Below are 22,495 nucleotides of genomic sequence, written 5' to 3' on the forward strand. Positions count from 1 at the left end.
GAAAATTGAGCGCAGAGATCCGGGGAGAGAGAATTGATGTCTAGCGATGCAAGAAAGTTCCTTGATGAATACGCGGCGCAAAACGCAGCCTTGCGAAGCCGTGGAGACTTTTCCGGTGCCATCGCAAAAATCATTGCGTTAATATAGGTCGGCATCTTCTCTCTGCAGGCAGCGTCGATGTTCATTTCGCTCATCGTGAGGAATGCGTCAGCGAGTGCTGACTGATGAGAGATCAAATGGTGATGCCTGATATAATCAAGAAGCCAGCCGCAACCAGCATTCCTGGTCGTGCGGAGACGAGGAATCTCTTCCATATAAGCGATCTGATCATCAGCCTCGCCGCTATCGCCACTTCCAGCAGTGATCACACTGAAATGCAGCGCATCGCGAGCGGCCACCCAAGCCTTGTCACGTGCTTCTGGTCTGCAGAGTTCCGGATGATGAAGTACTATGTTGACAAAGCTTTGACACAGTCGAACACCCCAATCGGGCATTCCCAAATCGTACGCCGTCTGGCGAAACTGCTCGACTTCTAAAACAGCCGCCAGAGGTTGTAGAAGTTTCAGGGCGTAAACAGATGAACGCTCGCGAAGCTCTAGATGTATGTCAATACCAATGGCTTGCTGCATGCTCTCGAGGACAGATACAAGCAATGTTTTAATCGATGACCTGCACAATTATGGGTCACTTGAAAGCTTCACATGACGTGAAAAAGTTCCTTACCCCTTGTTTGTGCTGACTAGTTGATTTGGATCAACGAGTTGATCCAGAAGCAAACCTGCCGCCATAAGGCAGTTTGCTATGACATTCGTAGGGGGTAAGGGCAGGACAAGTAGCCTCTCTACTACATCCAATGCACGTCGCCTCCAAAACCTTGCATACTGGTCTGCACTGAGACAATGGAGTAGGGGATGAGACATCCACATCAGAAAGGTATCCGGAATTTTCGAGTTTCCAAGCGAAATGGGTATGCTGACGCCAAGATCCAGCACTATCTCGAGGATAAGGTCGCAGATGAAAGAGAGTTCGGGGTCATTTTGACGAGTCCACGTTAGCCAATGGACATCATGCAGACAAGAAGAGCTGGTAAGTGCGAATTCTGGATCATGAGTAGCACGCAGAAAGACGGGTCTGGCATCCAATGACCGCCTTTCGATGTAGAGATGCAAGAAGGCCTTCCCACATGCAATTGCACAATCTCGGCTAAAGTCAGAAAGTTTCGGTTGACCATACTCTGTGTTCTCGAAGCAATTCAGGAAAGTGTCTCGCAGCCTGAGCAAGGCACAAGACACATCCAAATCTGGTGGCCACTCGACCTCAGGAACCAGGCTGGCGGCAGTGGTAATTACATCTGGGTCATCGGAGGTCTCAAGCAGCCATCGGATACAAGGGGCATCCGTATTTTCGATAGCGTACTGAGAGGAAAGCCGGTGAGAAATGCATGATGCGAATGAGTGGAGTGAAGTTATTATGGTACAGGGGATATAGCTGACGAAGCGCAAGAATGATGAAAGGATGGTCTGATTTCCCTTCTGAAGGACGTTGTGGAAGCGGACAACGCGCTGACCGATGCTGCGAAGTCGATTAGATGCTGGTGTTTGAAATGGACACACGTCAGATATCAATGCAGCGATGACAATTAGCGCATAGAAAACGGCCCCAGATGTGGTTGCGCCAATGACAATGCAGGCAACAATGTGTTGTTCTGTCCATAGGTTTGCACCGAGAGCAACCCCAAACAGCAACAAGGACAACTGTAACAGGACGGGAAGACCTTCCAGAACAGCGTTGAAATGCCAGGCATATAAAGCATCAAGCTTCCGTTGCCGTTGCCTTCCACGACCATCTACCGTTCCATGACCAAAGTGTTGAAAATGGTTGAGCCATTGCTTGCCCAGCATTGCTCCCAGTGCTGCGAGAAGGCTCGCGGATAAACTTGCATATATGAGTGACTGAACCCATATTTCGGTAGAGCCAGGACCAGTCCACGGTGGTGTGTCGAAATTGACGTCCAAAAATGTTGAATTGTTGACTGTATGAATCAGCTTCTTGAGAAGCATGTTGGTTTCCGTAGTTGGATCAGGAGCTAAGTTTTGCTGCATATTGACAATGAAGGACGTAGTAACAGAGGAGAAAAGACCCGCCTATAACAATGGGTATGTGTATTGAGTAAATGAGTAAGAAAGAGGTGGTGCTAAGGTAAAAACGCACGAATATTAGAACGATGTCCATGTCGCTTTTGTACTTATCGAGAATTTGTCCATCATGCTCAGCTGCTTCATGCACATACGTCGCCCAAAAGCGACTTTTCGTCTCTTGACTGGCCCATTGTGATCTAACAGGCTCGTATGGAGTCTTATTGGCACGGTTCGGTAAAGTTGACCTTATGTACCAATGAAGATCAGCAATCAAATGTGTGACAACTATGTTAGAAACATACTGACATTGGCATGAGCGCACCGTCTGAGTCGGAAATCGAGCCGTTTTTTTTGGCAAGCTTTATAAATTATCCATGGGAATCCGAGAATCCTTCATTCACCAATCGTAGGATCAGTTTGTGTATTTGTAGAATGCTGTAGATAAGCCCGAAGGCAGTACCAGTGTTACGACACTAAATGAGCCTTCTTCAGATTCATCGACATTCCCGGACTCAGCGGTTGTATTGCCCCAGTACATACTGCAGTGTCACCAGCGCTAGTGGCAACATAAAATGTTACTTCACCTTTGGACTGCGTCACTGCGAGACGGTTGAGACAATTCTACCACATAATGCATTCGAGTCCTTCTTGATTTGTGTCCAAGGCTTGAGCGCAAGTTGTATGAAGGTTGAAGAGGTGGTTAGCTCACCCAGCGGTAGGGTCACTTCGAAGTTGTAGAATAATTAGGGAGAGCACAGGAACATGGTGTGGGAACGCGCCGTCGGAGTCGAACTACACTGTACACGCCTGAGTGTGCCTGCAGCGTTGCAGCAAACAACGATTTGCGCCTTGCCCAGGCTTATCTTCAAGAGATCAAGCTAAGGTTGATGGAATACGTGCTCTTGTCCCCGTTGTGGACGTGATTTGTCGACATAATTATATGCCCATGTTCCAAACCCAATCGGCCTACGCACGCAACTTGAGCGTTCCCGGATTACAAGGATATATATCATGGAGCGCGAGGAGCACATCGGCACGAATACAACGCAACAACTGGACTTCCTCTGTAAAGATGCGTTAGCTTATATCGAATTCAAGAGAAAGACCAAACGGCTTGTGGGCACTATGGCGAGAAATACTTTTTTTCCGGGTGCATCTGCATTGAAACTACAACCCAACATAGATTCATGTATAGGGCGATTCCTAGGCCTCAGCCTCAACTAGCTAAGAGTGCCAGGAGCAGCTCAGAAGTCCAACGGTAAGAAATCGACGGTTTTCTACGCATGTTTACAATCAAGTAGAGCTCAGTGGCCCTTCGCAGTGATTTCTTTACCAGTACTTGTTTATCGATGCTTGTGACTGAGTTTTTTATAGACAGGATATCACAAAATGCTCCACAAGATCAACTGTGCACACTCCACGGTCACCTTCGATTTGGCGTAATACCAGCGGTGATGTCATGCACATGGTGTATCTTATTAAATAGCTGCGAGTATGCTGTGGGGCTGCACGTCCCTTGCTTCGCATCAATTCGCACTTTTCACCAATGTCCTACCCTCATTACCAGTCAACTCTACATGGATGGGGAAGCAACCAAGTGAGTCGATTACCTTGAGCACTGAGGACCTTATTGACTAAGAGAAACAGCTACAATTTGGCCGTCCTCCCCCGATTCAGTTTCAACCACAACCTTCTTGTAAGTTCTACGTCGTGTACCGATATCTTTTTCGTAGGAACTCAGCGATTGAGCATAGGGGGCGGATATGATTATTTCAGAGCACACGCACCACATATAGACCCGTAAGAACAACCACAACCCGCTCCAAAGCATGGCCACTTACACTTTATCTCAGTGTGATCTTCAATCAGGTGTATGGCAGAATCTCTAATGCAGATATGATTCCCGTGGGTGTAGGTATCAACGAGGCTCGTATATGGCACCGACGGGCATACGGTGGTCTTGTAAGGCATATCTTCTATCGAGTCCACCAATTGAGCGAGATAAATACATCACCAGTGTGCAATCAATGCGCTGACTCCCCAAGAAATCGGATATGCCTCGGCCTACGAAGCGCACCGAATCTGGATTCACAACTATGTGCTTTATGAACCTTTTCGCGCAGAAATTGAGCGCCAACGAGAAGCATTCATAGGGCTTACCATTGCAGAAGGTACTACTTCTCGCCAGTATCTTCTTCCTCACAACCAACAATATTTGTCATCCAGCTATCAGGATGTACATGATCTCACGCCCGGTTGATGTGGACGGTTGTATGCCAGCGTGCGAAGCAGCAGCAGCGACTGCATCACATATATTCGATGAAGTCAGTATTCGTATGTTTGATCATCTGGACAGCTATTCCATGGGCTGTCGACTAATCGCACCGATACTGATACAATACTATCATAGAACATGTCGGGTCCCGCCGGAGGTGACGTAGGTCGCGGTGCAGGGATGGGGTACGAATCGTACGATACCAAAATGGACGTTGGCGCATATGGCTCAGGATTCGGGACACCCGGGATGACAGGTTCTGGCATGGCTGGTGGGATCGACCCACATGCCATCGACTATGACGCACCATACTTCAGTCAGAGCACTGGTAGACACAGGCGGCTCTCGATGCCAGCCCAATATGACCCTACACGAGCACATAGCTCGAGAGCGGGAACGGTTATGCGTGGGAGCTCGCCTTACTTGGCCACTGCACCTAGTATGGGGGGCGTAGGAGCGAGTCCTGGAATTTATGGTGGTAAGAGCCCCCTACTAGCAGGCGGGAATGGAATGGGAATTGCAAAGACGCACGGAGGTGTTTATTCTCCCTATGGTACTGGGTCCTCTGCGTATGGAGGGGCATCCCCGGTACATGGGCCACCCATTTACGGCGCGCCTTCGCCATACACCGGCGCCCCGAGCGTCACAACGGTGTCCGCCTATCCAGGCAGTACGACTGTCATCCAAATGCCCCGAAGACGCCACAGGTCATCTAGCAGACAGCATAAACACCACGATAGGCGTGCGCGGAGTGCTGAGCCGGGTATGAATGCATACGCTAACCCTATGGGTAGTCCTGGAGGACTAGCAGGCTTCGTTGGAGGGGCAGCAGGAGGACTAGGACGAGGTACGGTGGGTAGTTTCTATGGTAGTCCTAACAAAGGCTATGGTTACCCAGGACATGGAGGCATATATAGATAGTAATGCGCTTCGGACTATGATGCAGTATATCCTAAAACATTCTCGATAGTGTATATGTACTTGGAACCGATATATGCGACGCACGGCAATATGTAACACTGGTTTTCGTTCAATTACGAAAATACACATCGTCCGACCAACTAGACCACTTCTCGGCAGCTTCGAGTAATGATTCCCCCTTTTGTCTCGCAGATTCCAAGGCGACCCTATGCAAAGGGAGGCGCACTGGTGGTTCATCTAAACGAGACAACTTGTAGACCACTTCTGCAAACTTGGCCGGATCGCCGTCGAAATGCGTCTTCTCGATGTCAGGATAGAGAGCTCGGTATTTGCGCGTAGGGAGGGATGCATTGGATGCATAGGCGGGGTGAATGGGTTCCGCCACATGGTTTTGGATTACCGCTGTGCGAAACAAACCTGGCTCGATTAAAGTGATCTTTATCGAGATGAATTACTTTCCAACACCCGAAATACAAACGACCTACTTTGATATCCCACTCTGGGTCAAGTTCGCTGATATACCCTTCGGACAAACACTCCAAAGCTAGTAATGGCCAGTTGGACTTCAAAACCATAAGATGAGATTGAGAGCCTACCAGCTTTGCTATCATTCGAATGTCAGCTTACGAGATAAACTGTGCAGAATATGCGAACTCACGCTGAAGCATAGTGTACAGTGCCAGGCTGTGGAATGATAGCTGTCCGGGAAGAAAGGTTCAATAAGCGCCCGCCCACCGGACGATTGACGTCCCTGAAGCATCGTATGGCTTCACGCATGACATTTTCTGCACCCCAAAGTAGCACATCGAACATCTCTCGTGCTGCCTTGTGGGGCATGCCTTCAACTTCTGATACCATATAGTATCCTGCATTGTTCAGCACGATGTCGATACGATTAAAGTGTGAGAGGGCCTCGTTGAATGCCGTGGTGATCGAGGGTGTATCTGTCACATCGAGCAGGAAAGTGACGAGGCGGGAGGAGGGATATTTAGCAGTGAGGTCTTCCAACATCGAAGGTTTGCGCAGGGTGGCGAATACGTTGTCTCCTTTGCTCAAAGCGCATTCAGCAACCTCTCGACCTAGACCAGTCGATGTACCAGTGACTGAATGCAGAGAAAGTTGTTAGCTTTGTTTCCTGCTCAGCCATAGAAACAAACCGACTAAACCAAACTTTTGGGGAGGTCATTGTCTGACGAGACTGAGCTTGGGATCAATCTGCAGAAGATGGATATGTGGACACTCGTAATGATCACAAAGCTGAGCCTTATGAGGAAGGAATATTGAACCGGCGCCCACCTGATCATGATAGAGCTCTTTAGTAGATAACGAAGCGAATGAAAGTGGAAATTGGATGATTTCGCGAGGTCAGCTGGATGTCCTATTTCGAGCATGCATCATGGATTAAGTACTAGAATTAAGGTTTAGGCACATTGTTACAAGTCCCGTTCAAGATAGGCTTAAGTCGGTGCCCGAGTCCCGAACGATAACAACATTTTAGAATTGAGCATCCCTCAAGGACACTGTGCATGTCGGAAATCAGCGCATGGAACAAGTTTACAAAATCATGCTCGCCCCTGACAGTTTTCCTCGTCGAGATATACATCATCTGACCAACTACCGTAATCTTCGACAGCTTGCAACAACTTTTGGCCCTTGATCTTTGCCGCTTCCAACGCTGTTCTGTGCAACGGGAGATAGAACGGGGGATCCTCTAGTTGCACGAGCCTATGAATCTGGGCTGCAAACTTGTAGATGTCTCCGTCTGAAAAATGTTCAGCTCCTGGATATATGCTGCGGTACTGTCTAGAAGGTAAATTTGGATCAGAGTACGCAGGATGAACTGGCACGAGAGTGTTGGTCCAGGGTGCGGCAGTACGGAAGCGAGCAGGTTGAAGAACAGTGATCTGTGGATGATGAATTCGAGTTCGAAATTAGTATCGTGCGTAGAATGCACCTTAATATTCCATGCTGGATCCAACTCAGCAGCATACCCTTCCGAAAGAGATTCAAGAGCTGTGTGCGATCAAATATCTCGAATCAAGAATAGCTGGACTGTATATACCTGCTTTACTATGCAAATGTCAGTTAAACCGATGAGCGAGAAGGCGTCACGTACGCTGCGGCGTAGTGCGCTACTCCTGGAACAACTTGCAGGACTCCGCGAGACGACATTTGCAAGAGACGTCCCCCAGGGGGTTGGTTGAAATCTCTAAACGTTGTCACAGCTTCTTTCGTGACATTTGCGGCACCCCAAAACAATGTATCGAACAAGAGCTTTGCGTCGTCATCAGGCATGCCTTCCGCTTCACCGATTATGCATAGTCCCGCATTGTTGAAAACAATGTCGATGCGACCAAATGTCTCGCGCGCTTTGTGAAAAGCGGTAGTGATATCAGAAGGAACTGTGACGTCCAGAGGCAAGATGAGAAGCCGATTCTGTGAGTATACATTTGCGAGGTCATCTAGCATAGCAGGTTTCCGCAGAGTCGCAACAACATTGTCTCCTCTCTGAAGCATGACTTCGGTAACTGCTCGACCAAAACCCGAAGACGCCCCAGTGACTAGCAACGACGATTAGCGTTTTCGGGCCACCGAGATATTCCTCGCTTACCAAACCACACCTTTGGATGTGATGATGCCATAGTGGAGATAAACCGTCTTAAGAAGGTATAGCAAGCAGGTCAGCGTACGATTCCCTGAAGCTGATGACTGCCACTAAACACAGTCAAGACTTTGGCTTTGACTGAGACCCGCATCAATTTAATCTCGACCCGTGGGGTCGCAAGAATGACAATTCTGGGAATTATGTGGTGGGAACGTTTCAACACTTGGGCTCGTACAATGGAGGCACGTGCGGGAATCTGCGGGAGCCCGTGGTGTCACATCTCTGGGAATAATGCTCACCTCCGAAGCCATTGAAGTAGCAAGAAGCGGCGGTCCGGAAAACCCTATCGTGCAAACTTGACAGCAACACTAAGGTCCCTGACTCGGAAAACACGTCACGTCGCACACCTATTGGTATTTAACTAGTGTTCCGTGGAAAACTATTTAGTTATCCACCAATGCAGATATCCGCCTAGTTATCCACGTGGATAACTTGGTGGATAACCCAAGGCCAAAATTCATAGGTGGATAACGTGGATAACTCGGAAAAGAGATTTGAGTTTAAGTGAAATCTAACTTGAGCGAACGAAGGCGTTACTTACAATGTGCACAATTTAGTGCTCATTTGACAAAATGCCGACGTTTTTTGTGCAGCCTGCACAGCCAATTGCATTATCGTATAGATATGGAGTGAAACTACCTGGATAGTATGAACTGATCAAGAAGTTCACATTCCCGAGACCGAAATCCTTGATAAAATCCTTAACTGACGGAGAGGGCATTTTCGTCGGGTGGGTTAGAAGCTGGTAAGAGGTTCAGGGAATATAAGACGTAGAGGGTCGAAGGAGTACTTAACAGCTGTGTAGAACACAGCCCAATCGTGCCTTACAAACCTCGTGTATGCATTATACTTACGTACATAATAGAGTTCTAGAACAACTTGCTGCGAGCACGCCTGGCCACAGATCAGACCCTTGAAACATTGGAATATTGCAGCTCCAGCGATGGTGAATCACCAGTACTACATAGTGGCGGTGAACATAGTAGGCAGGACCTAGATTCCACTTGGTTGCCGGTCCGACGACCTTACCGCTTCTTCTGGAACAAGCTTCGCATTTCCCGATAAGTTGCTGGCAGTGCTATAATCGATGTATAGTAGGCACATTACTTGCTGATCTCTCTGTAACGCGTAGGTATTGGCGGCACTGCCAGACAACCTGACCGATATGACAGGTATCGCCATAAGCCATCAGACCCTCACGCACCATCGACAGTCTCAACATGGATGGCAGCGGGTCACTCGATGTTCGCAGCTGCAAAGGCAGGCAAGTCATTTTACACCCTCCTACCGAAATCATTCCCGTGAATTCTATGCGACGTGCGTTATCCGCTGCCTTTCATGTCTTGACCGAGATATGACATATTAGTAGTAAAGAAATTGGAAGGGAAAACACATGCAGGCTTGCCTGCTGTTAGCGGGATTTCGACTATTAGCACACGCAACTGGATGCCTGATCCATTTCGTCTGCATAGCATGCCAGAGACGAATCTTTGAGCCTAGCTGAGAGGATTGGACAGGGATTGAGTGGGATGCTCAGTTGCTCCACGTCGAAGACCATCAACATATCAGTCAAAAGGCTCGATTATAGACGGAGATCACGTACATCAACACGATGCGGCACATTGTCGAAAATGTTCCTTCTGCTTCGGTGGAATCTAAACATCGAATAGCACCCATCTGATGTAGTCTTGTGGTGGTTACGGGACAAACTTCGCTGATATCGGTCCGACCTTTCGTCGATGTCAGGAATACTCTGCAAGGCGACGGTGAAGTTACTTCGTCAGTTGGGCTGACTGAGAGTGAATTGACAAGAGGGCGTGCTTTTGTTGTGCCTCTCAAAGTAGTTAAAGGAAAGCTTCGTGATCAGCACTGGGGGTACCATGATGACGGAGAAGATGAGTTCGAGATCATGATATTGGTTGGTGAAAGTTTGTCGCCTTTTATCGACATCAATGAAGGAATCGCTTTTTTGCAATACATCCTCTCGGGGAGTGCATATCAGTAACGGTGATCTCTTTTGTACCACTGGCCACTGTGTACATGAGAGCGATCGGATGCTGCTGCTCATCAACACGACACTCCAAAGATTGATCAGGATAGACAAAGCTATGAAATGTCGTGTCAATGAAGGTCCAACTAGTACTCCTTTCTAAGTATTCTTCATGCGAGATATCAGCTTTGGGGCAAATAGGAACACGAGATACAGGAAGCGGCCATACCCGTAGCAAGGTACAGTATCAGTCCACAGACGATCAACACTGAAGACACCCATCAGTCATATCAGCTAAGTTGCCCTTCTGCGCGAATCGGCAACAGCTTCAATGGGTTTTATCCCTACCAACTTCTCGACCACAGCCTAGAACCATTAATGTAAAATTAATTAATTTAAAATCGCGTCAGCTGGATAGCTCCCACTAACCTGAGCTTGAGCCCAGTCTAATGCGTCGTCATCATCGTCTTCTTCAACTGGCCTGATAATGTCCTCGTTCCCAGCTCCAAGACCCCACCCACCCCCACGCTGGTGATACGGCTTCGTCAGCCCTTTATCAATCCCCCCAATTTTCGGAGTCTCTCCACCCTCTTCTTCTTCTTCCTCCCGCTCATCTGTCTGTGTGGGCATCGCTGCCCACCCGCCAACAATCCCAAGTACACTCGCCGCTCCGGAGGAGCCAATTCGCCCCCGTCGATCACGTGGACGCCCGGCAGACAGGAAACTGGGCGTGGCTGCCCGAGGTGCGAGACCATGTCCATGCGAAACCCGCTGGTTCGAGACTAGGCGGAGCAGAGACTCGATTGCTGCCTCGCCTGCCGAAGGCTGAATTGCAGGTGTGTGTAGTGAAAGGGGCGGAGAGGGAGAGCGGACCCGCCGCTCAGATGTAAGTACTAGCAACCTAGTGAAGGCGTCACGAGGAATTAGATTTAAAATTTAATAGGGCACGCACATCTGCTGCAATCTCGGTTGGCGGAAGGGACTTAGCCGTGCAAGCATGTCTTTCCCATAAGGAGGCGACAGCAGATTATGTAGACGGCCATGGACAGGAAGCACGACACGATCACGAAACGCACATAAAGCCACGCTGCGAACGTCAATCGTCGGAGATAGCGAGGATAGCGCTGATGAGCCACCCAGTTTACCGCCTTGTCGCGTAGGCGAAGACGTCCGATGTTGTTTTTGCGTACGATGTAGTGAGGTCAGTAAGGGATCAGTTTGCAACGGTAATAGGACCTGAAAGATGAGCTTAGAACAGAAACACGAATCGTCATTGGGAAAGACAGCTAACCCCTTCGATATATGGGAGTATTTGGTCCCAGAAAAAGCCCCAGATCTCAGTAACACGGCCCAATAGTATTTCGTCTGATATATTAGATAGTTTGGCGTTGAGAGTGACCATGCCTGCTGCAATGAGCTCACGCGCGTCTGTTTCGAGAGTCGCGAGGGTTTTCGAAGGGGACACAGCTAGTATCGTTTGGATATGCCGCCGTACAAGGGCGTTGAGGTCTTCTCTGTGTATACTTAGACTTTGCAGAGCAGGTGATCGCGCAACAAACGTACATGGGTACACGCAATGGCTCTTCATTGAACAGGGGGAGGACATGCACATGCAGTGTGCGCCAGGGATTATCCTTGTCCGTTATACCCGCGCTTGACGCGCTGGAATGAAGTGCAGCGGCACTTGCAATGCCACTGCTAGATGGCGAGGTTGATGGTGCGAGCGCGAGAGGAGGTGCAACAGGACCTGTGGATAGTGAAGGGGTAATGCTCGGATTAAGACCTGCGAGGGTTCCGAGGCGGTGCATTTCTCGCGAAACAAGCTTCGCATCGTAAGTACGAGTAGAGGAGGGCTAAGCGAACGTCAAATATTAGATTGCGTGATGCATGTGAAGCATACTTTCGAGGGAGATGTATGTGATTTGAGGGTATTCGACGATGCGACAGAAGCCATTATAGGGATTAGGAGGCTGCGGCCTTAGTGGAATGTAACTGGTCGCTGTGCTTCAGGTGCCTCGAAGGCTAGATGGATTCTTGTTGCTAATAGCACAAGACTTGGTGTGGCTGTGCAACTGAGTGAACCTTGGAGATGCTTAGTCACCATGAGTCGCGACTCCAGACTCGATATTTTATTACCTATTAAGGAAATCGTACTCCAAAAAATAATTAATGATATTGACACACACATCACGTGAACATGATATCATACCGACGTCAGTCCACGAAGCCCCTCTGTTGATGCTGGTATATAACGTGTCCTAGGAGAAATTATGCCCGTAATTCTGTTCACCGATTTCTCTAACAAACACAACAATGTCCGGTATGTCTTCCACATTTTTAGACCTCTTCTTTCGATACTTACCAGTTCGTTGTCTCTCAGGAACCTCAGAGCACACCAAAGACACAGCGCGCGTTGTTGCTGGGCTGAAAGCGGCTGTCCACAACCCTAATGTATCAGGCGAGGCAAAGGAGAACGCCTTGAAACGTCTCGAAGAGATGGGCCAGTCAGCAGACCCCATTACGCCAGCGCAGACAAAGGCCACTCAATCAGCAGCGGCCGAGGCACATGAGAAGAATGTTCTTCGGGGCTATAAGGCAGCGACTTCTAGTACGTTGGTTGGTTGCGATGGAGCACCGTCTTGCTGACTCGTGCAGATCCCCATGTTTCAGAGGAAGCTAAGAAACACGCCAGAGAAGTGCTGGACGCTGCTGGTATTCAGCACGAGCTTGATACTTCACATTCAGAAGAGGAACACCAGCATCGCGTCCTTGCTGGATATAAGGCGGCCATCCATAGTAAGATCTGCTCCCGTACCACACAGTATCATCTTCTAACCGTGTACGTCTCCAGATCCAAATGTTTCAGCTGCGGCGAAGGAGCATGCCAGAGAGTTTCTTGCAGATAGTGGCGTTACCGATCTGGATTGATTGAACAAAAGCTGTACGGCATCAATGTAGTTTACTCGCATTCATCGTCATTGCATTAATGGTATCATTATAATCGTCTATTGCTACTTACGTTGAGAGCTCCTCGAGTCGAGTCAAAACTCTGTCTACTCTGTCCTCCAGACCTTGCACATTTCCTGCAACTGTTCCCTTGTTAGCCTCTAAGCTGGTCTCCACGTCTCCGACGGCACTTTGAAGAGCTTCAAGAGCGTCCTTTGTCTTACGCTGCTCTTCTTCGAGTGCTGCCATCGTTCCCTGGAACTCACCCGCAGATGCATGCAGTGCAGAGAGTGTACGCAAACGAGTTAATATATGTGGGATGTGAGGAAGCGAAGGAGCCAAACGCGTTAACAGGGGAAGGAGCGCATCCTGGGTTGCAGTGCCAGGAATTACTGTTGAACCCCCAGGCTGCTGCGATTGGCGCTTTGGTGTCTGCGCGGTAGATACCCGCTCAAGGTCCGACAACAGAAGTTTCAGTCGACGGGAGATGGAGTCGATATGCCGTGGTTGAGTCAAAAGCATCAGTTGTGAATTCAAGCGCGTGAGCATAGGAAGAAGAGGCGGCGTGATCGGCGTAGACTGAAACCTGGTCAGTAGTGCCCTGCGCCTTGGCGTCGAAAAATACATACCTCATCCAAAGTCGCGCCCACAGAGCCCACCAATTTCTCTAGTCCCCCGACTCGTTTATCCATTTCAGCGATGCCCCGAACTTCCGGTACTTCCTGCACTTTCGACTCCTTTGTCTTGTCATCCGCATTGGGCTCTTCCACGTCTTCTTTGCTGTCTTCCCTGCCGCCATCGCCAAGCACAACGCCAACTAATCTCCCTCTTCCCTCGCGTCCCATTCTGACTTTCTCTAGCCGTCTGCGCACGTCCACCAATCCTCTGATCATCTCACCAGCATCAACGCCCTCGGCTTTAAGTGCAGGATTGGACGGATCTGCAACCTCACCCTCCAAAGCAGCAAGCTCAGCTTGCAGAGCTCGTAGACGCGCAGGGAGAGGCCGCCTACTCGGTGATGGCGAACGCGATGGAGAGGACGTCGGTGACGGGGGGTATGCAAAGCGTGATTCCTGCCCTGAAGTATGATCAGATGTCTGTAATCCAATACACAGTATACATGTTCAAGGGAATACAACGCACGACGTCGTTCAGCTCTCCGAAAGTGTCTGCTTGCATCTTCTGCGCTGATCAAGTTGCTGTCGTCGAGTTCTTCTTTTGAAGTTTCCGCACCTCGCTGAGCGCGTGTTCGTGGACCTGAGGGTTCGTCAGAATCCGAATCTCCTTTCTGATTGAGATCAGTTGTTCGTGGGCAGCATTGTAGGAACACGAGGAGCACTAACGTTGATCTCAGATGAGGGAAACACGTCCTCCGTTTCATAGACATCTTGTGCAGTGTCCTGTCATCAGTCAATAAGTGGAGATATCACAGGGACAGTAGCGATATGACGTACGATGTCGGGAAGATTTGCATATTTGTTCGCGCTCATCGTGAGCGTTCAAACATTCACACTTTGTGCGGACTTGAGGTAAAGAGAATAACATAACGTTCATATTAGACCCCGTGGGAACCCTTGATTGCAGAAATGGACCAAAAAAGCGTCACCTGAGCGATTCGAACACTCGCGGGCAAAGCCCAACCGCTTAGCTACTTGTAGCAGGCGATCCCGTTAACCACTCCGGCAAAGTGACTTGTTGGTGGTCGACGAAGAAGCATATAAAACCATATGTACTTATTGGTTGTTCCAGTAATCTTGTCCATGACTTTGAGGCGAACTCTAAATTCACTTGTGTCTACCTTCCATATGTCCTAATCATCAACCGTCCCATCAAAGAGATGTGTGTCCCGCCATGCGATTGAGAAAAATTATCAACCAGCGATAAATGTACGCTCAGGTGCAGTTTGTTGTCAGTTCAGTAAGTTGTTCGTCAAAGAAAATAGCTGTGAGCGGTACGCCATCAGGACGAATAACGCCGCGATACATGCCACTGCAGTTCAGTGGAAGAGCCACTGGTACACCCAGAGTTTTAAGTCAGTTGCACAGTTCATACGAGAACGAAACCGTACCGTTTCCCTCTCTGTCCAGTGCAATGACACCGCCCAATCCTCCTTCCTTGAACAGGTCATCGATGACGTTCTGAGTCGCCTCATCCAGAGACTCGCCGAGGTATTGCATCCGCCGAGCGATGTTGGAAGCTGCAGCACGGCGAATGTAGTACTAAAGTGTATGATTAGCACTTGCAAGCTGAATATCTGCTCGACTGTTTCTCACGTCTCCATCACCAGTACCAGAAACGCCTACACCCTCATATTTCGATTTGCCTCTTAGGCGATCCCAGTTGCGCTTCAAAAATCCACCGTCCCTTTCCCATTCTTCAGCCCAAAAACCAGATCCCATTACGGGGGTATCTCCGACTCGACCGACAAGTTTGTTCGTACGTCCGCCAGTGGAGGTTACTGCGGCAATACAGCCTCGGATATCAAGTGCGACTGCACCAACAGTACCCGTTGGCATTAGATCAAGAGGCTCCCATGTCTCTTTATCTTTGTCGTCAGAAAGGCTGGCGACATCCGTAGTCTCTGAATTTGTATCGTCAGGTATTTCAGGTCTGGGGTATTCAACAGGATCTTCGGGTAATCCAAGACCACGTCTGTGTTCTTTCCACCGCGCCTCAGTCCAAAAGTAGGATGGATCAACCTGACGTACGCCAAGTAAAGCACCTGTGGCTTCTGCTGCTGCACCCGACAACATTGGGTGAGGGGCAAGCTGGGGCGCAAGGTAGAGTGCGCGTGCGAGGTGAGAAGGATTTCTGGTATGAGTGATTAACGTGACTGAGGATCCGCGTCTGGATGAGGGCATTGCGGGGTGTGATGCAGGAGGCTTGGAGACCATTAAAGAAGTCTCGAGCTCATTCTAGACATGATATACAGGAATGCTCTTAATCATAGGTAAGGAAACGTACCTTGCCTGCCACATTAAAGACCGCGCCATGGCCAGAGTTAAACAACGGGCAGTCTTTAAATTACATGTAGAAGTTAGTTATTGACTGCCCAAATACCTGTTTATCCCACCTTCCATGACTGATACAGCCTCGACAGCAGCATCCATAGCTTCTCCTCCGCTCTTGAGGACCTCATAGCCCGCTTTCAATGCGCGTGAGAGTGCAGCCCTGTACTTTGCGCGCTGTTCAGGCGTTGAGCCATCCCGTATCATAGTACCAGCACCGCCGTGGATGACAAGCACATAGTTGGGCTCCGCAGACTTCTTGCCGGGCTTGAGCGTAAGGTTCTTCATTAATGTAAGCAAGTTTCAACAAGGAGATCCTGCAAGAGCAGGAATGGCCTCCCTGGGAAGCATGGTTACCTACACAAAGATAAGACAGACATTGATCGATATAATTATCGTCCATAGAAATCTGAGTTTAAAATAAGTGCATTCGGCGTACTTATGTCATCAGTTCCGCGCTAGCCTCAGTGGGGCTTATCGCATTTTTGGGACGTCTTCACCGCCGACCGGTTGCATCTTTCCGTCTCGGACTTGAAATTTTTCCTCGTACACAGTTTTACCTCAGCGAGTCCGCTAATTCAAAGACTTTGCCCTAGTTCCGTCACTAACTATCGTCCGAAGTGCAATATGTCGTGATGAAGTCGGTCCTAGACGTTGCAACTCTCCAGGCGGGCGATGTGTAAACTGACGATCGTCGAGAGGTGACGCTATCGGAAATTGCATCAGCACCGCAATCATGATGGTCCAGAAGATTTCACGTGTTGGGAATGCGTAGCGCACTCCTGCAGAACGGGATTTGGAAACTCTTACGAGCCTTGCATTTGATTGTTCGCAGTGGATAGCCGTTCAGCGCGGTGGCGTGGCCGTGGCGGAGAAGATAAGAGGATCGCAGAGTCATTTTGCAAGTCAAAGACTTGGCCAATACCGGAATGACAAGCACGTAGTAAGTTGAGCCCTGCTAACTTATTGTCAGGTTTGGGCGCTAGGTCTTCGAGGCGGGTATTACAAGCAATCCTACAAGCCAAAAACAAGAAGGGAGGCCTACTCCGAGCATAGCCATCTCATTGTTGTTCATATAGTAGGACACGTACACATGCACTTGTTGTAGGCACACTGATATGGCAGGAGTTGGCAACAGATCTAATGACAATGGGGCAATCGTCCACATGCGCATCGATGGCTGTGTGCATGAACCACATGTATAAGTAGTTGAAGTGCTATTATGTAATAGACCCGTTATGCGAAGCACTTTAGTTACGTATAATGGTCAACTTTCCTCGGATTCCCCGTGCCAGACTCCGATTGCTGTGGGAGTCACCGGGTCACCACTAGTACTTAACCTTTAACAGTGACTCGAGGGAATTCTACCCAATACGCCCGGAACCTCGATGGGACGACTGTCTGGTTCCTTCTTCAGGTTCAATATAAGATATTACCACAGGAGATTATCTGCCAACCCCAGCTCAACATGAATGTCTATTTTCCCGATTCTGTTGGTTTTCAGGCTGTCGCAGTGGGTACTCTTCCTCACCTATCGATTTTATTTGCTCATTTGGATTCAGTATACTTCAGGTAGTCTACATTTTCCTTTTTCTGTGGGCAAAACTGAATCCTTCTGTTGACGTTGAAACAGTTGCTTCCATGACAGTTTTAGTAAGTAGGGCCAAATGGTGTCATCATAACTACTGATTTCTCTTTGCAGCTTTTTGACTTCATCATCACTTTTGACTCGGAGGTTAGTGATTTTTAATGGTGCTATGTAAATTTGACAAGATGCCAGGTTCGTTGGACATGGGGAAGAGGGTGGGGGATCATGAGAATAATCTTCATCGTTTCTCGTTATTTGCCATTCGTAGGTCTTGGTATGACTGTATACTGTGAGTATTCGCGACCCTTTGTCCCCCCTCGCTCTTCACTGAGGTTCCGCGGATAGACTCGGTCGGGTCCACTCATGGAGGAATTGTAAGCTCTTCGCGATACGACATGATAAATACTCATGACGATGTTCCAGCCCGATGATGGGATTTTCAGTGCTGCATATGATGGTGGTGTATAACAAGAACCTCACTTAAATCCAATCCTCAATCATTTTCTAGGTATCCGCTGGTTGGGTATAGCTGCTGCTGAGCGTGAGTATCAACTCCACAAGCCACATGGTTTCTTTTCCAATGACTCATTTGATTCAAAGTCCTGCTTGTGGTAAGGACCTACGTAGTTTGGGGGTGTGACAAGAGGTTCTTGACTTTGACTTTGACATTTACCACGGTGACCTTGGTCTCTTTCTCCTGAGCCATTTGCTTTTGACTGAATTCCTTCAGGTCGTCTCAGCAGCGGTGCTGGTAATCTCATACGTTGATGCAAGTGAATCCGGAGGTTCGTATAATTGTTCTGAATTTCTTCTGCTCACAACATTCCTTCAGATTCAACTGGCGTGTTTGTGGCAGGACGGAATACCAGTGTTATTTATGGTTTGTTGATGTTAGTTGAGCTTGGTACGTAGCATTACGATTATTCTCCCCAGTTACCGCATGATCACCCGCAGTGCTGATGACGCTGACACTGTGCAAACGCTTCAAATCTTTTCGATTGGATGGTAGTCCGTTGGTGGCTACTTTATGTCGAGATGGCATAATTTCCATACTATGTATTACTCGTGAGTTTCGAAGGCTCTTGTGAGTAACGTGGCCTTACTTTTCTCAGTGGTCTCGATGGCGAATTGCATTTCCGTCATTTTACTACTTGTGAGCAAGTCGTTCTTATATCGCCGTATAAACCTCTGATCCGGGCGTCCAGCCATCCTACACCGTACTTCTTGCTGGGTAAGCAACATCGTTACTTGCTACGTGTTTAAAGCTGAGTCGGAGAAGCCCACAACTAGTCGCGCATAGCGTTCTTGCCTCGCGCATCCTGTTCAATTTACGAGAAATGTCCGACTTGCAGGACGGTGTAACAAACGACATTATTTTGGGAGTGGTTTCTCAACCCATAGCGTTTGAAACTCCACCTTACACAGATCCGGAGCTGTGGGATTTTACAAACTGCTAGTTCGATGTCTATACAATCTTGTTTTTTTTATCGATAATTCTATGCCCTTGTGAGGTCATTAACGTAGTCAATGCGATAGTTCGTCCACGCAGTGTGTTGGGTAAGCATTTAGGTCGTCCTGGAACGCCTTATTGCATCAACGCGTTGTTTCTGAATTTGAACAGCATGTAGGAGGGAAGCATATGGTATAGCTGAAGTATTTCGTCAAGTATCAGCATCTCATCTCGTAAGTACACATATATTTGACAGATTGGTGCTCGGCAAAGGCATCAGCTGTCTGAGCGAGAATGCAGAGAGGTACTATCCACAACAGAATGTAACTGAGATGCAGAGCTGAAGGGAAGGAATGCACAATACGCTCAAGTTCAAGTCTCGTCAAACAATTAATAGGCTTACCTCGGCCTAGCATCCGACACTTGTTCATCTCGAGTACTAGCGTCGTTCTCCGACGAAGGCAAATTGCGAGTTGCAGCTGCACTCGCTGATCAGTCAACGTGACGCTATAGAATAGAGGAAACCAACATTTACCGCCTGCGTAGGGTGCCCGATGAAGCCGACTTGACGGCGACTGGAGGTTCAGGGCTGTGAGCAATTGCTCGACCACCTCCTGTTGCATCTTGCAACGCCGCGTGAGCAACGCGGATACTTCATTTCGTTTGAGAGATCGGTGAGACTGGTCTGTCCCAACGAGTTTCTGAACTCGTCGCCATAGCTGTTGCAGAGTGGACCTAGGATTAGGTCCCGCATCGCAACACTTCACTAGCAGTTCCTTGATCGCCTTCTGCGATTCGGTGTCCGCAGCTGAATTACTACGTCCAGGCGTGCTAGCTATGTTTGCGCAGACGTAATCCACACAAGCGATTTTGTGTGAGCGGAAGATTGCCTTGTAGACTTTGTGGCTTATGCCACGACTTGTGACGACAAGAGCGACTGGAACTTCTTCATCGCAAAACACTTCATGGAACAACCTATAGTGACCCTTCATCTTCTCGATCTCTTCGTCGCGTACGCAATAAAGGAGTAGATCAATGCCGCCTCTTTGCCTTAGAGTATCGATCGCGAGGTATGTATCAGCGATAGCTTCCGTGTACCCTTTTGTATCCAGCCCGGGTTCGAGAAACCCGATGGTATCAAAGACCTGGAATGAATGGCCGTCGACTGGAATTGCGTACTCAGCCCAGTGTTTAGTACAGTGACTGAGGTCGTGAGATGTGGGTGCCCGGCTTTCTCCAGCGAGCATGTTCACGACCGAGCTCTTCCCGCATCCAGTTTGGCCAACGACGAGTACGTTGAACATCTGCTATCTGGTGAACACTCGAGATTGCGTGTCATGCTCAAGACACGTACCGACATATGCACTACCCTCTTGCTTTTGGTATTAATCTGGACACTGTACTCGAGTCGTTGAATTATGCTACGACAGTCAATATTTCGAAAAAAAAATGTAAAGAATGCAACATACCAAGACTCTCAAATCCAACACGGCAGAGGACAGGTAAGGGTAGGTCAAGTTACTTGAGGGTATAGTCTGCGCCCACACGTTGCTGCCTCATGCAGTGCATGAGGTCTAGGTCTACTCATATTCATAAAATCGAGTTCCCATTGCTTATCAAGCGTGTTGCATGCCATTCATGTCGGTGACGGCTTTGAGACTCATGCCACTGTCCGGTCGTCTTGTCGGGTGGTGATCAAATCTTCGACCTGGAAAGTAAGACCGCGTTTTTTCCATGAGTGGTATTATTGAGAGCTTGTGGTCCATACTAATGGCTTTATGTGTGTCCTGGAGAGTGAATGATATGTAAACCCACTTACACGAACACACTGCAGTCTAGTCGCAGCTGCCGTCGGGTGGACCATCCTTCCATCTCTCATCAACCTTTGCACAATCAAACATTTCCTTGCCCAGCTTCTCGTTCACCTCATTATGACGCTCACAGAACCACTTGCTCAACCTCTCGCGACTGCTCACGTCTGGGGGATGCTCCTTGATTTTGTCGTCAAAGTCCGCCGCGCAGTGTGTGCATGGATATAGGACGGGTAGCGCGTGAATGAGATTTAGCATATTTGCACGCTGGTGGGTAGTGGGCCGTGCTGGGTAGTATGCCGCAGTCGCATGCAAAAATGACCACGTGGCACGTCCAAGGGCTTCGACATCCGGCGGACAGTGTGGGGGTAGTACTGCATTTTCTGGCTTAGATTCGGGAGATCGGAAGCCCGTTCCAGACGCAAAGGCAGCCATCATTCCTGCGGTGGACTTCTTGCTCGAACTGGCAGTGCCCGAAGTGGGGGGCCTCCAGTTACGGAACGCCGTACATATTTTGCAGGGTTTTCCGTCCGGACCAATCACCATGCCGGGTGGTAACGAGGGCTTGGGCGTCGCTGGGCCTGGTATTGCCGGGCGTTCAGATGTTTGAGATCGATCCCCCATATCGGAACGAGAGACGCTGCACGTATATGGTTGTACATGAGGTTGTCAGTACCAAACACGTTGCTCTTGGAATTTACCATTACCTTGAAACGTCAGATGACAATCAATTTGTGCGGTGCGAAGCAAAGGCAAGGGTAATTCGAACTCCTTCAAGGATTTGTCAAAGATTAATGCATCTCCCACGTGACGGACTTATATTTAATTCCTCGTGTTTCGTGACACGACTAGCATCCATCACAAGTTTCCGCTGACCCTATCGGCAGTAACAAGGACGAGAATGCGATACACGCGACAGGATACGAAATGCAGGTCCGGGACTCCAGGAGAAGTAGTTGCAAGTGATTATCAAACAAATCAAGGAAACAGCTGCTCTGAGCAGGTACGTCTGGATCTGGCGGGCTTCATAAACGATGTGCATGAACAATGTATAGGCTTGCTTTCTCCAAACTACACGTCATGCATTCATGAATGAGAATGTTGTTGACGCCGAAACCTGGTCGAGATCAACATAAACGCAGACCATCATGCACGGCGAAAGACCATCCTGAGCGAGACCAATGTCTTCCGCATCTCTGTAAGGCCACTTGTCGCCTATCTTTATCTCGACAGCTCGCGCATAACTGTTGTAGACCCCTCAGGCCTGGAGTCTTGGGTTTCCTCTAGGTAAATTCAGGAACCAGGACTCAGACATTGCAATTGGTTTGTGATCACTATTCATGATTCTAATTTTTTTTTGGTCTCAGGGTTTTGTCCAACTCAGGGTTTTATGATTCCGGGGGATTTGATACCTCCTAAGCTAGCGCTCTACTTCAAGGAAGTTCCCTGTAATTTCCCTCGACAGCAATCACTGTACAAAACACAGAAATGGCATTGATGTCTCAAGTTTCAAACGCAATCTGGCCACCGTGACTGGGCGTTCATTAACGTTCACCGTCTAGTTATTTCTAGTCACTCTCGTACATGCTAAGCTCGTATTGGTTACAACGATCGACACCAGATCTAAGCAGCGTTTAGATTGGGGTACGGCGCGAGGAATTTGTGGCTGTGACACCCCAAACCTGCCATCATACTTGTTTCCG

The 22,495-nt window shown here is 48.7% G+C and overlaps 12 protein-coding genes and 1 non-coding gene across 13 annotated transcripts; 3 read left to right on the forward strand and 10 right to left on the reverse strand.

Annotated features, from left to right (window-relative positions):
- Positions 1 to 628: 628 nt before the first annotated feature.
- On the reverse strand, positions 629 to 2,359 carry HD556DRAFT_64583 (uncharacterized protein). Its single transcript, XM_041311176.1, has one exon. It carries the CDS (start codon positions 2,100 to 2,102, stop codon positions 720 to 722), a length of 1,383 nt encoding a protein of 460 aa, XP_041164004.1. The 5' UTR covers positions 2,103 to 2,359; the 3' UTR covers positions 629 to 719.
- Positions 2,360 to 3,555: 1,196 nt separating this feature from the next.
- On the forward strand, positions 3,556 to 5,488 carry HD556DRAFT_65001 (uncharacterized protein). The gene is made up of 7 exons (XM_041311182.1): positions 3,556 to 3,735; positions 3,786 to 3,834; positions 3,893 to 3,938; positions 3,992 to 4,100; positions 4,156 to 4,309; positions 4,365 to 4,462; positions 4,549 to 5,488. Exons 1-7 carry the CDS (start codon positions 3,685 to 3,687, stop codon positions 5,332 to 5,334), a joined length of 1,293 nt encoding a protein of 430 aa, XP_041164005.1. The 5' UTR covers positions 3,556 to 3,684; the 3' UTR covers positions 5,335 to 5,488.
- HD556DRAFT_64855 (uncharacterized protein) lies at positions 5,287 to 6,674 on the reverse strand. The gene is made up of 5 exons (XM_041311180.1): positions 6,496 to 6,674; positions 5,993 to 6,437; positions 5,931 to 5,938; positions 5,820 to 5,878; positions 5,287 to 5,770 (listed from the first exon to the last, which is right to left on the reverse strand). Exons 1-5 carry the CDS (start codon positions 6,518 to 6,520, stop codon positions 5,444 to 5,446), a joined length of 864 nt encoding a protein of 287 aa, XP_041164006.1. The 5' UTR covers positions 6,521 to 6,674; the 3' UTR covers positions 5,287 to 5,443.
- Positions 6,675 to 6,810: 136 nt separating this feature from the next.
- Positions 6,811 to 8,072, reverse strand: HD556DRAFT_65031 (NAD(P)-binding protein). Its single transcript, XM_041311183.1, has 5 exons — positions 7,946 to 8,072; positions 7,451 to 7,895; positions 7,397 to 7,404; positions 7,289 to 7,347; positions 6,811 to 7,238 (listed from the first exon to the last, which is right to left on the reverse strand). Exons 1-5 carry the CDS (start codon positions 7,974 to 7,976, stop codon positions 6,897 to 6,899), a joined length of 885 nt encoding a protein of 294 aa, XP_041164007.1. The 5' UTR covers positions 7,977 to 8,072; the 3' UTR covers positions 6,811 to 6,896.
- A 1,849-nt stretch (positions 8,073 to 9,921) lies between these two features.
- On the reverse strand, positions 9,922 to 12,060 carry HD556DRAFT_1344857 (HbrB-like-domain-containing protein). Its single transcript, XM_041302210.1, has 6 exons — positions 11,890 to 12,060; positions 11,553 to 11,842; positions 11,281 to 11,503; positions 10,942 to 11,225; positions 10,419 to 10,890; positions 9,922 to 10,355 (listed from the first exon to the last, which is right to left on the reverse strand). The coding sequence occupies exons 1-6, from the start codon at positions 11,941 to 11,943 to the stop codon at positions 10,284 to 10,286; spliced, it is 1,395 nt and encodes a 464-aa protein (XP_041164008.1). The 5' UTR covers positions 11,944 to 12,060; the 3' UTR covers positions 9,922 to 10,283.
- A 158-nt stretch (positions 12,061 to 12,218) lies between these two features.
- On the forward strand, positions 12,219 to 12,961 carry HD556DRAFT_65328 (Conidiation protein 6-domain-containing protein). Its single transcript, XM_041311194.1, has 4 exons — positions 12,219 to 12,309; positions 12,379 to 12,597; positions 12,645 to 12,785; positions 12,841 to 12,961. Exons 1-4 carry the CDS (start codon positions 12,303 to 12,305, stop codon positions 12,915 to 12,917), a joined length of 444 nt encoding a protein of 147 aa, XP_041164009.1. The 5' UTR covers positions 12,219 to 12,302; the 3' UTR covers positions 12,918 to 12,961.
- A 43-nt stretch (positions 12,962 to 13,004) lies between these two features.
- On the reverse strand, positions 13,005 to 14,425 carry HD556DRAFT_1231199 (Dynamitin-domain-containing protein; the record flags this gene model as incomplete). The annotated part of the gene is made up of 5 exons (XM_041297413.1): positions 13,005 to 13,514; positions 13,565 to 14,008; positions 14,056 to 14,223; positions 14,279 to 14,335; positions 14,390 to 14,425. 5 exons carry the CDS (start codon positions 14,423 to 14,425, stop codon positions 13,005 to 13,007), a joined length of 1,215 nt encoding a protein of 404 aa, XP_041164010.1.
- A 110-nt stretch (positions 14,426 to 14,535) lies between these two features.
- HD556DRAFT_t38 lies at positions 14,536 to 14,627 on the reverse strand. The gene has a single exon. It is a non-coding gene; the product is annotated as a tRNA-Ser (tRNA).
- Positions 14,628 to 14,674: 47 nt separating this feature from the next.
- On the reverse strand, positions 14,675 to 16,031 carry HD556DRAFT_1344865 (nucleophile aminohydrolase). The gene is made up of 3 exons (XM_041302211.1): positions 15,209 to 16,031; positions 15,004 to 15,154; positions 14,675 to 14,946 (listed from the first exon to the last, which is right to left on the reverse strand). The coding sequence occupies exons 1-3, from the start codon at positions 15,827 to 15,829 to the stop codon at positions 14,828 to 14,830; spliced, it is 891 nt and encodes a 296-aa protein (XP_041164011.1). The 5' UTR covers positions 15,830 to 16,031; the 3' UTR covers positions 14,675 to 14,827.
- Positions 16,032 to 16,468: 437 nt separating this feature from the next.
- On the reverse strand, positions 16,469 to 17,178 carry HD556DRAFT_65907 (uncharacterized protein). The gene is made up of 3 exons (XM_041311225.1): positions 16,950 to 17,178; positions 16,758 to 16,901; positions 16,469 to 16,650 (listed from the first exon to the last, which is right to left on the reverse strand). The coding sequence occupies exons 1-3, from the start codon at positions 17,115 to 17,117 to the stop codon at positions 16,591 to 16,593; spliced, it is 372 nt and encodes a 123-aa protein (XP_041164012.1). The 5' UTR covers positions 17,118 to 17,178; the 3' UTR covers positions 16,469 to 16,590.
- Positions 17,179 to 17,721: 543 nt separating this feature from the next.
- HD556DRAFT_1344889 (uncharacterized protein) lies at positions 17,722 to 19,060 on the forward strand. Its single transcript, XM_041302212.1, has 11 exons — positions 17,722 to 17,820; positions 17,877 to 17,905; positions 17,955 to 17,988; positions 18,040 to 18,072; positions 18,132 to 18,208; positions 18,262 to 18,316; positions 18,364 to 18,435; positions 18,486 to 18,596; positions 18,644 to 18,684; positions 18,737 to 18,762; positions 18,811 to 19,060. Exons 1-11 carry the CDS (start codon positions 17,757 to 17,759, stop codon positions 18,986 to 18,988), a joined length of 720 nt encoding a protein of 239 aa, XP_041164013.1. The 5' UTR covers positions 17,722 to 17,756; the 3' UTR covers positions 18,989 to 19,060.
- A 16-nt stretch (positions 19,061 to 19,076) lies between these two features.
- On the reverse strand, positions 19,077 to 20,576 carry HD556DRAFT_65992 (P-loop containing nucleoside triphosphate hydrolase protein). The gene is made up of 4 exons (XM_041311227.1): positions 20,451 to 20,576; positions 20,336 to 20,402; positions 19,511 to 20,285; positions 19,077 to 19,460 (listed from the first exon to the last, which is right to left on the reverse strand). Exons 2-4 carry the CDS (start codon positions 20,339 to 20,341, stop codon positions 19,381 to 19,383), a joined length of 861 nt encoding a protein of 286 aa, XP_041164014.1. The 5' UTR covers positions 20,342 to 20,402; positions 20,451 to 20,576; the 3' UTR covers positions 19,077 to 19,380.
- A 240-nt stretch (positions 20,577 to 20,816) lies between these two features.
- On the reverse strand, positions 20,817 to 21,651 carry HD556DRAFT_1430533 (ERV/ALR sulfhydryl oxidase domain-containing protein; the record flags this gene model as incomplete). The annotated part of the gene is made up of 2 exons (XM_041304916.1): positions 20,817 to 21,367; positions 21,609 to 21,651. The coding sequence occupies 2 exons, from the start codon at positions 21,649 to 21,651 to the stop codon at positions 20,817 to 20,819; spliced, it is 594 nt and encodes a 197-aa protein (XP_041164015.1).
- Positions 21,652 to 22,495: the final 844 nt, after the last annotated feature.

This window comes from Suillus plorans (assembly GCF_016647745.1).
Source record: "Suillus plorans strain S12 chromosome Unknown HD556scaffold_10, whole genome shotgun sequence".
NCBI classification, from domain to species: Eukaryota; Fungi; Basidiomycota; class Agaricomycetes; order Boletales; family Suillaceae; genus Suillus; species Suillus plorans.